This window comes from Scyliorhinus canicula, chromosome 13 (assembly GCF_902713615.1).
Source record: "Scyliorhinus canicula chromosome 13, sScyCan1.1, whole genome shotgun sequence".
Classification (NCBI taxonomy): Eukaryota; Metazoa; Chordata; class Chondrichthyes; order Carcharhiniformes; family Scyliorhinidae; genus Scyliorhinus; species Scyliorhinus canicula.
Genome location: NC_052158.1, coordinates 92,339,921 through 92,351,275, shown reverse-complemented (window position 1 = coordinate 92,351,275; position 11,355 = coordinate 92,339,921). Strand labels below are relative to the sequence as shown.

Here is an 11,355-nt window from a genome sequence, read left to right as displayed (position 1 = left end):
GGCTCCTCCCTTGGCTCCGCCCAGGACTCCTCCCCCAGGAGCTGCTGTATAAAGATCAGTGCCACAGGATCAGCTGGCCAGTTCACCGAAAGTTCAACAGCTAACAGGCTGGCTCTGTTGTAAGTATATTAAAACCGCTATTCTAATCCTACAAGCACGTGTCCGTAGAATTGTTGGTTCCAACACAGCATCTGCAATATTTTATTAGGATGCTTTGGTGCCTGCTGCTTCATAAAGATATCTCCAGCTCACTACTGATCCAGGTCCATTCTGACTTCAAAAAGGAGCAAGCCTGCTGGATTTTCCACCTTCTCAAATCCCAAATGCTACAAATAGCGTTTAATGCTGGCAACACATACTTAAATCAAGTCCCTGCCACTCCCCAGAAAATTCCGTCTCCCAGCACCATCATCAATGTCACTGGATGAAATCACATTTGCAATAGTTCCTGTATTTCCAAACTCAACTGTACTGATGTCTATCGTGACTAAGCAGATATTTACAAAACTTCTACAAAATGCATTCCCTTTATTTATTGCTTATTGCTGATGACAAAAATGAAATGCTGGTTATGAAGCTTTAGTCAGAAGCTAAAAATGAACTGAAGTATCAACTGCACTAAAACTCAAAAAGCACAGTCTTGGTCTTCAACAAAGATGCCCTGAATCACATTATGAAGAGCCAGGTAGTTTCAGCAAAATATTCATCTCATTCCAGGTTTCATCACATGATTTCCGTGAGAGCTTCTGTGAGGAGACCTCACAGCAGGACAGCCACAACCACCAGGCTTTGAAGTAGGCTGTGGAAGTGAGGGCGGAGCAGTCGATCTTTTGCACGTATTGCTAAAATACAAAAATCCATCACAGTGTTATTCATATTCTTACATTAATGGTGTAGAAACAATTTTCATTGATATCCAGTTTTTGAATCGTATTGACAACAAAGGATAACTAATATTCTTCAGTTTCTAGAAACTAATAGTAAGAGTTTATTAAGTTACAATCCAGAAGTTTGAAACTTAGATTGTATATTTTCAGAGTAGGCAATTGTTCTTTAGGACTCTATGCAATATTAGCATAGAATTGGCAGACAGCTGTGAAGGAAAGGTACTCACTGGTGATCTCAGAAACGTTGGGTATAAATTATTTATAATCTCTAACTAGTGCACAGACTTCCTCTATTTGGATGCCACTGTGAATTTGCCACCCTCCATGGGGAATTTCTGACTTTTAGCTTGAGTGAAGCAGGGTGAACTGCCAATCAGACTCGAGCATTTTCACAGATAGCAAAAAAGGAACAAAAAAAGCAAGGAATATGAAATGCAATGAAATACAGAAAAGCAAAATAAAGGTTGGGACATAAACATGGGGGTCAAGGGAGAACTGGAAATATCGCAATACAATTTTTTTTTAATGTTTAAAATCAGTAATTTTAAAATGTTTTTCTCAGGGAATGAAACTTCACACTTGTAAAACTATTTTCAGATTCAAGGAGCTTACTCACAGTGTTATGGTCCAGGGTTTAGAGAACCCCAAAGTGTATCATAGAGTTCACCTGATCCACAACTTTTAATAGATTGTGGTATGGGGAGCACATGGCCCACTCTACAGGTGTGGTACAGAAGAAATGGAAAAGTATTTTTTAAAGCAAAACAATGTTTATTCTATGAACTCAAGTTAACCTTCTTAAAACATACAGTGAACATCTTAGCAACCATTAATTCAAATACAACCCCCAAAGACTACAACACTAAGTAATGCTTAATAACTTACCAAACAACATCCAGAAGACAAAAGAAACATCTTTTAACAGAAGCACATTAGGTTTACATTCACTATTGAGAACATTTATAATTCTGAATTCACCAAATGATCAAGAGACAGTCTTTTGATGGCAGAGAGAACAGCAGTACATCTGCTTGGTCTGGATTCAGCTCCAATGCTGAAAACAAAGCTAAAACACAACCTGCAGCAAACAACCTAAAATGAAAGTAAAAAGCTGACAGACAGCCCAGCTCCACCCACTCTCTGACATCACTGATAAACATCCATTTCTTAAAGGTACATTTCTTAAACACCCATTTCTTAAAGGTACATTTCTTAAACACCCATTTCTTAAAGGCACACTCACATGAGAACAGGAACTATGAATTAGGATGCCATTGAAAACTCAGACTGAACAAAGTTTAACTTTATCATCCCAAATCACTGAATTCTAATTGATTTTATCAAGATAGGCATAGCACATCCTATGGAAGAGTAGAATATCACTGATAAACTTTAGGATTTCTGTGTTTAAATGCATAGAGGTTACTGGAAGTTTTACACAACAGCAACTTTCAGACTATTATTGTCCTTCAGATGAATGCTCTCACATTAAAGGATTATTACAGCTTGTGACACAAAACAATACACCTTGCTTTAGATTTCAAGTGTTACAATGGCATAGACTCAATAGTTTTGTTCGATTGAAGGCAACATTTACAATAAACCTATTCCATTTATAACATAAAAACTGCTATTGCTTCTTTATTTTTTTTCAGCAGTTAAGATTTTTAAATGGCTGAGTAATTCAATATTTCTTTGCACATGATAGACACCAAATGAAACTTTCACTATTAAACATAATAGAATTAGCAATGGCTACCTGAAAATGGCAGATAATACATTTTCGTGTTTTAGATTCTCTGACTAGCAGAAATAATCTGAGCGTCCCAGAGAGATACTATCCAACCCCTTCAAATGTTAGTAGGTTTCAATGAGATTGCCTCTCGTTCTTCTAAACTCCAGAGACTACAAGCCCAATTTACTCAGCCTCTTATCACAGGACACACCCCTCATCCTCTGGACCAATTTAGTGAACCTTCATTGAATCGCCTCCAATGCTAGTATATAATTTCTCAAATTTGAAATCCAATACAGCACACTGTAGTCCACATACAGTTTCACCAAAATCCTTAAAATGGAGCAAGATTTATTTATTCTTGTACTCCAATCCACTTACAATAAAGACAAACAAGCCATTTATCTTCTTAAGTGTTTGCTGCATCTGTATGTTACCATTCTGTATTTGTTGTATCAGCAGTCAAGTCAATGTACAAAGAACAAAAACAATACAGCACAGAAACAGACCCTTCGGCCCTCGACGCCTGTACCAGTCATGATACCAACGTTGGCCAACACCCTCAGCACATCCTTGTGTCGTATTGCTCTTGCCCCATCTTATCCATTTATTTATCAAGATGCCTTTTGAATGCACTCATCACCCTCTGTGTAAAAAAAAATAAAAAATTACCTCGCACACCTCCTCTAAGCTTTGCACCATGGACCTTAAACCTATGCCCCCTGGTGACTGACCCCTCCACCCTGGGAAAGATTGCCTGCCCATCCACTCTGTCCATGCCCCTCATAATCTTGTAGACCTCTATCAGGTCACCCCTCATCCTCCGTTGTTCTAATGAAAACAGTCCAAGTTTATTCAGCCTCACCACATAGCTAACACCCTCCAGACCAGGCAACATCCTGGTAAACCTCCTCTGCACCCTCTCCAAAGAATCCACATCCTTCTGGCAGTGTGGCGACCAGAATTGTGAGCAATACTGTGAGCAATATTCCAAGTGCGGCCTTACCAAGGTTCTGAACATCTGCAACATGACTTGCCAGTTTGTATACCCGATGTCCCGTCCAATGAAGGCAAGCATTCCATATGCTTTCTTGACTACCTTGTCCACTTGTGTTGCCACTTTCAAAAATCTCTGGACCTGCATGCCCAGATCTCTCTTTCTATATTCCTAAGAGTTTTGCCATTTACAATATACCTCAACGTTAGACCTACAAAAATGCATTACCTCACATTTGTCTGGATTAAATTCCCATTTGCCATTTCTCTGCCCAAGTCTCCAACCTATCTATGTCCTACTGTATCCTCTGACAATCTTCAACGCTATCTGTCACTCCTCCAACCTTGGTGTTATCTGCGAACTTACTAATCAAGACCTCCTGTTATACGTGGGCTTTGAGTTTTGATTTCCCCCCTCTCCTCCTGACGTTTATGTGCGGGTGGGGGGTGCACCAACCTCTGCATAAAATTCAGTGCTAAAGCTCACCAATAATTGGCTGGCACTATCCCATAACAGGCCCAAGGTTGAAATGACAATGCTTGAAGATTGCCCGCACTTGCTCGTCCTGCTTTTCCTAAGGGCACCTGCAGAAGATTTATCTGAAGCAATAAAAGGTAAATCATGAAGCTCGGCACAATAGGATTCCTCTCAGTGAGAATGATTATTTGTAAAGCAAGGGCACCAACAACAACCATGACATTTCAAAATCCTAATAATCTCAATCCAATCATTCCCTAACCTTCCATATTCCAGATAGTTCAAGCTTCATTTATGTAATCTCTACTCATAATCAAATTTGTCTGCTAACATCCTGCTTCATCTGTGCCTGTATTTTTTCCAGGTCTAACATAGCGGGCGCAATCTAATGGCCTCATTCTGCCCGACTTGGCTGTTACATGTCACGAGAGGCCTCTCATGAGATTTGCAATGCTCAGACTGCCTTGGGAAATCTCACGCGACGTTGCGATCTAGATCTTGCCTTCACTTTTATTCAGAAAAAATTTCAATTACCTTGTATAGCATACAGAATAGTCCAGCAGATTTATACTACTTCTATAAAAATATCCCTCCAACACAACCCCATCTAATCTGGAATAATCCAGAAACCTCGCCAGGCCAGTCCCAACTCCCCAACATCCTCCCCCACCCCACACTAATTGCTGACGACAACCAACTTCTTAAAGAAAGTAATGAACTGCATCCACCTAGAGTTAAACCTCTCCTCCTCCCATAATGGCGTACTTAATTTTTTTCAAATGCAGGAATTCTGACAAATCCCCCAGCCATGTCAACGCCTTGGCCCTCCCTCCATCTGAGCAAGATTCACCTTTGGGCTATTAAAGAGGCAAAGGCCAAGACATCAACTTTCCTCCTCTTCTGCAGCCCCGGCAAGTCTGACACTCCATAGATCACCACCTATGGGCACAGCTCTGCTCTAACTCCTAAAATCTCTGACATTTATTTGAAGAAGGAAACCCAGAACTTAACCAGTTTAGGACAGAACCAAAACATGCGCGAGTGGGTTGCCGATCCTCTTGAACAATGCTCACATCTATCCTCTACACACAGGAAGAAGCCACTTGTACATGCCCTGGTCAAGTGCACCCTATGCATCACTTTAAACTATATTAAACTTAACCTCGCACACGAGGAGGTGTAGTTAACCCTATGCAGAGCTTCACTCCACACCCCCCCATCCCAAAACTAAGCCTAACTCTTACTCCCCTTTATTTCTTCCAGGGAAGACTTCTCGGTCACCACCAGCTGCCCATATATGTCTGATATCTTCCCTTCGCCTATCTCGTCGAGAGGCACAACACCTTGTCCATAAGCGAAGTCGCCTGCAATCCAGGAAATTAAGAGAGTTTCTGACAACGTTTTGCATCTGCAAGTGCCAAAAATCATTTCCTCTCGGAAGTTGAAATTCTCTACTAATTCCTCCAGCTCAGCAAATCTTCCCTCCAGGAACAAATCCCTAAATCTCTCAATCTCCGCCCTCATCCAGATCTTATTCCATCCCAGCTGATGGAACCATCAATTCAGCGAACACATGTAGTTGGATCTGAACAGTGGCTTTAATACACTTGCAATAGAGCCAGCCTATTCGTCGTTGAACTTCAGGTGAACTGGCAGGCTGGCTCTAAGGCACTGATCTTTATACATCGGTCCCAGGGGGAGGAGTCCTGGGCGGAGCCAAGGGAGGAGCCCAGTACAAACTCTCGCGTACTCCCAGAGCGACCCCCCCCCGGTGGTCGGATAGTGCAACTGCACTTACAATGGGTAGATAACATATATACATGGAGTGATATTGGCAACTATATATAGTGTGAATCACATTCACCACATCAGCCAACACAAGCTTATGGTCTTCAATGTCGCGACATAGACCCTAATTTAAACGAATTGATTCTGAGAAAGGCTATTACCACTGGGCTTGAAGAGAACCTTGCCAAATAGAACAGGAGGAGTAATGAGTGCCTTCAAGCTCAAACCTATACAAGACGCCTCATCTATCCGCCCCCATATCGACTCCAACTCCCTAAACCACACCCGCACTTTCTCAACGCTTGCTGTCCAGTAATAGTACATAAAATCAGGTAATGCTAATCCTGGCCAGCAGTCTCTGCAGATCCGCTCCCATCCCCAGAGGGTTCAATAGAAAAACCCCACTCTTTCCCACGTTCAATCTATATCCTGAGAAGGAACAAAACTTCTTAATCGTCTACATTACTCTCCCCACATTAGAGAGAGGATCCGTAACATATGACAACAAATTGTCCGTATACACTGACATCCCATGCTCCCGACATCCCTTCTCTATACTCTTCCACCCGGCTGATGACCTAAGTGCAATGGCCAACGGCTCAATCGCCAAAGCAAGCAAACCGGCACGGGGAAAGTTGATACCCCTGCCTTGTACCCCTATATATCCAAAACGACCCCAAACTCAGTCCATTGATATGTACGCTCGAAGTGGGTGTCCTATACAAAAGCCTAATCCACAAAATTAAATTAGGTCTCGAGGCAAATTGCCCCAATATCTCAATACAGGTACATGGACTACATCCGGTCGAATGCTTTTTTCGTGTTCATGGAGATAATTAACTCTGGATCAACCCCCTTTATCTTCTGGTCCTTAATTTTTTTTGTGGCAGCATCAATTTTAAGTATGCAAAACAAGCATACATTTGGCAAGCAAAGTAAATGAGTGGGAACATCTGTGTGAACTCTTTTATCAAGAGGGGAAATAAAATATGGTTAAAGCTCTCTTGGAAGAGGACGGCAATTTTTCTTGACCCCAAGTTAAAGTTCACCTCAGTATTAAACTTTGCTATTTAAAAAAAACTAATCCTGTTAAAAAATGAAAGACTGTGATGTACCTTTGTCCGGCAAAGATGTTTTTTACATCCTGAATACCGTATGGATGTTTTCCAGGAGGCATAAACTTTGACAACTTATTTTTCCATTCTTCATCAAAATTCACTGCTTCAGCTGTTACAGGAAAAGAAAACATTGGTTACAAAATACACAGAGAATATGCCGCTCCGCTCCCTCCACCCACTTCCCTCCATGGTACACACACTCAAGCTCCAGGCAAACGATGAGTTCCAGCTGGCAATATTGCAGAAATGCATCTGAAGCCTTTTACATTTTCTGGTTTGGGTTCATAACTTGCATGTTATGGATGCATGATGGGCAAGAGAAGTAAATTAAAATTGCTGATTTGGGCATGGCCTGAAAAGTTACCTAACACTTGTCCAGAGAAAGATAGCACAATAGAAACGCAGTTCAAGAAAAATGAATGAGATGCAGAGCTTGGAAACAAATGGTGGGCTCCATAAATGCAGCAGCTCTGGACAAAGGATTAGCATCTAAAGTTGCACAAAATTTACTAACCTTGCCAAGTGGGATGGACTGCAACGGTAAATCATGTTTACACAATACATTAATGATTGTTCTAATGAACTGTCCCTTCCCAACCATATTTCTCTTCACTGAAAGCTCCCTCTTCCCATGGTGTTCATTAAACTTCACTAGTTCACAGAGCTATATCTGCTGAGCAACCACTTCCCTTGGAACTACCCACTGTCAACCCCTGGTACTAGCACCTATCCTCAGAGGTTATCATTCCTTGAGGGTGTACTGTCACAGAATGTAAAGCAATTCATGGGCTAAATACAATCACTTCAGTGAGCCCGTTTAACGTGTTATTTCAATTTCCATGTGGTGTGGCAGGACCAGCTGTGAAGAATCAGCGTCATTAGATTCAATCCTCTACAAACTCTACCCAGTTGGAGGTAGATGCAGAATCCTGGGGGACCATTGATGAGAAGGAGTATGATAGAGATACCAGCAATAACTCTGTGAGGTACTGACAGTAGTACCGCACACACTCTCTACAATTCCAAAATCTGCTGGTAGGGCTGAGCTGCCAGCGGGAAAAGTGAATCCTGATGACCCAAGAATTCTGACCAATGTTTCATTGTTGTTTCTGTTTAAAGAAGACCAAAGAGCATCACTTGCAAGTCTGCTTATTATTGAGTCATGAGTGCAAACTTGTCCTTTTACTTCATGCTGAATGCAAAGACATGGCAGAGCCCACTATACATTGAGTGCATGTCTGGTTGACTTTTGGCCAGTCACTGGCAGCCTTTACTTGTTCTTGAGTCCATTCAAGCTTATCAAAATAATTAATTGAAACTTTAAGCTATGCCAACATCTCTCGATGTAAATGGCTGGTCTAGGGGAATTGTATCGGTCCGAGCCCACGGTGGTGGGGGAGGGGGGGGGGGGGGGGGGGGGGGGGATGGGGCGCTTTTTGGATAGGCTGAGATTTCCGAAGGTGGAGGAGGGACAGGTGGAGGGGCTGGGGGCACCGATTGAGCTGGAGGAGCTGTCAAAGGGATAGGCAGCATGCAGTCGGGGAAGGCGCCGGGGCCGGATGGGTTTCCGGTCGAATTTTACAAAATGTATGCGGACCTGTTGGGCCCCCTATTGGTTAGGACCTTTAACGAGGCACGGGAGGGGGGGGGCTTTGCCCCCGACTATGTCATGGGCGCTGATTTCCTTGATCCTTAAACGGGACAAGGACCCCCTGCAGTGTGGATCATATAGGCCAATCTCGTTATTAAATATGGATGCCAAGCTGTTGGCGAAGTTCTTGGCCACAAGGATAGAGGACTGTGTGCCGGGGGTCATTCATGAGGACCAGACGGGGTTTGTGAAGGGAAGGCCGCTGAACACCAATATACGTAGGCTTTTGAATGTTATAATGATGCCGGCGGTAGAAGGGGGGGCGGAGATAGTGGTAGCATTAGACGCGGAGAAGGCCTTTGATAGGGTTGAGTAGGGGTACCTGTGGGAGGTACTGGAAAGGTTTGGGTTTGGGGAGGGGTTTGTCAGGTGGGTGAGGCTGTTATATCAGGCCCCGATGGCGAGCGTAGCCACGAATAGGAGGAGGCAGGGGTGTCCCCTGTCCCCCTTGCTCTTTGCGTTGGCAATTGAACCCCTGGCCATGGCGTTGAGGGAGTCAAGGAATTGGAGGGGTCTGGTGCGGGGTGGGGAGGAGCACCAAGCGTCATTATATGCAGATGACTTGTTGCTTTATGTGGCGGACCCAGTGGGGGGAATGCCGGAGGTGATGCAGATCCTTCGGGAATTTGGGGGCTTTTCTGGGTACAAGCTCAACCTGGGTAAGAGTAAGCTGTTCGTCGTGCACCCGGAGGATCAAGAGTCGGGGATTGATAGGCTCCCACGGAAAAGGGAAGGTAGGAGCTTTCGGTACCTGGGAGTCCAGGGGGCTAGGAGCTGGGGGGGGGGGGGGGGGGGGCTTCACAAGCTTAACCTCACTAGGCTGGTGGTGCAAATGGAGGAGGAGCTTAAAAGATGGGACATGTTGCCGCTGTCGCTGGCGGGTAGGGTGCAGTCCGTCAAGATGACGGTGCTCCCAAGGTTTTTGTTTCTGTTCCAGTGTCTCCCCATCCTTATCCCGAAGGCCTTATTTAGTAGGGTCAACAGGAGTATTAGGGGATTTGAATGGGCGCATGGGACTCCGAGGGTGTGAAGGGTGTTTTTGGAGCGGGGCAGGCATGGGGGGGGGGGGGGGGCTGGGAAGGGGCAGCATGGAAGAGGATGAAGATGGTGTCCTGCGTGGACACGAGCCTGGAGTCGCTGGTAACGGCGCCGTTGCTGCTCCCTCCAACGAGGTATACCACGCGCCCGGTGGTGGCGGCTACCCTCAAAATTTGGGGCCAATGGAGACGGCATAGGGGGGAGGGCTCGATGGAGTCCCCGATACGGGGGAACCACCGGTTTGTACCAGGGAGCATCGATGGCGGGTTTCTTGGCTGGCACAGGGTAGGTATTAGGAGGTTGAGGGACCTGTTTGTGGATGGGAGGTTTGCGAGCCTGGGTGAGTTAGAGGGGAAGTTTGGGCTCCCCCCGGGGAACATGTTTAGGTACATGCAGGTTAGGGCGTTTGCCAGGCGGCAGGTGGAGGGGTTCCCTCTGCTGCCCCCACGTGGGGTACGGGCAGGGTGCTCTCGGGGGTGTGGATTGGAGGGGGAGGATTTCGGACGTGTACCACGTCATGCAGGAGGTGGATGAGGCCTCGGTGGAGGAGCTGAAGGGTAAATGGGAAGAGGAGCTGGGTGAGGAGATTGAGGAGGGGACGTGGGCGGATGCCCTGGAAAGAGTGAATTCCTCCTCTTCCTGTGCGAGGCTTAGCCTCATGCAGTTCAAGGTGCTGCATCAGGCCCACATGGCCGGGACGAGGATGAGTAGGTTTTTCGGGGGTGAAGACAGGTGTGCTAGGTGCTCGGGGAGCCCAGCGAATCACGCCCACATGTTATGGGCATGCCCTGCGCTGGGGGAGTTTTGGAAGGGGGTAGCAAGGACGGTGTCGAGGGTGGTAGGATCCAGGGTCAAGCCAGGCTGGCGACTTGCAATTATTGGGTTTCAGTGGAGCCGGGAGTGCAGGAGGCGAAAGGGGCCGGTGTTCTGGCCTTTGCGCCCCTAGTAGCCCGGCGGAGGATCTTGCTTCAATGGAAGGATGCGAGGCCCCCAAGCATGAAGGCCTGGATCAATGACATGGCGGGGTTCATTAAATTGGAGAAGGTGAAATTTGCCCTGAGGGGATCAGTACAGGGGTTCTTTTGGCGGTGGAAGCCTTTCCTGGACTTCCTGGCAGAACGGTAGGAAAATAGGCCGGCAGCAGCAGCAACCCGGGGGGGGGGGGGGGGGGGGGGGGGGGGGTTGTTTCGAGGGAAGTGGGGGTCAATGTGTTTTTCTTTTGGTTGTTGTTAATACTGGTTTCTTGTTATTATTTTCTGTTTTTGAAATGTTTTGGAAAATCTCAATAACAATTATTTTTTAAAAAAGTAAATGGCTTGTCTGGCGATGGATGCCTCATCTTCATATACCTCCTCTTCTTGAATGTTCTCCCAATCATAATACTTTGGTTACTCTTGATTGGTAATCCTCCTGAAACAATGTTGTGCAGGAAGCAGTACACCTTGATTCTGGGCACTCTCAATGGCGAGCTCTGAAAGGGGCCCTGCATACCTACCTTGGAACTAGGAGTGCTACTTCTGATCACTTGTTCTAGGATGTACCCGGTGGTCATGTGGCTCTCGTAGTAGCACTCCTACACTTCACTGCAACGTTCCTCATAGGTGCAATGAGCTAAGTTCGAAGGGGGCCGCCCTCATCTCTGAAAAAACAGCCTTTAAGTTTGT

General features: G+C 45.5%; 1 protein-coding gene across 1 annotated transcript in view; it reads right to left on the bottom strand.

Moving 5' to 3' along the window:
- Positions 1-508: 508 nt before the first annotated feature.
- The window catches only part of mlf1 (myeloid leukemia factor 1), a 97,428-nt gene continuing 86,581 nt past the window's right edge, over positions 509-11,355 (bottom strand). Inside the window, exons 6-7 of the mRNA XM_038816554.1 lie at positions 7,000-7,111; positions 509-842 (exon numbers count right to left, since the gene is read on the bottom strand). Of these exons, the coding sequence (XP_038672482.1) occupies positions 704-842; positions 7,000-7,111 (251 nt within the window). The 3' untranslated portion in view covers positions 509-703. The remainder of the gene's footprint in view (positions 843-6,999; positions 7,112-11,355) is intronic.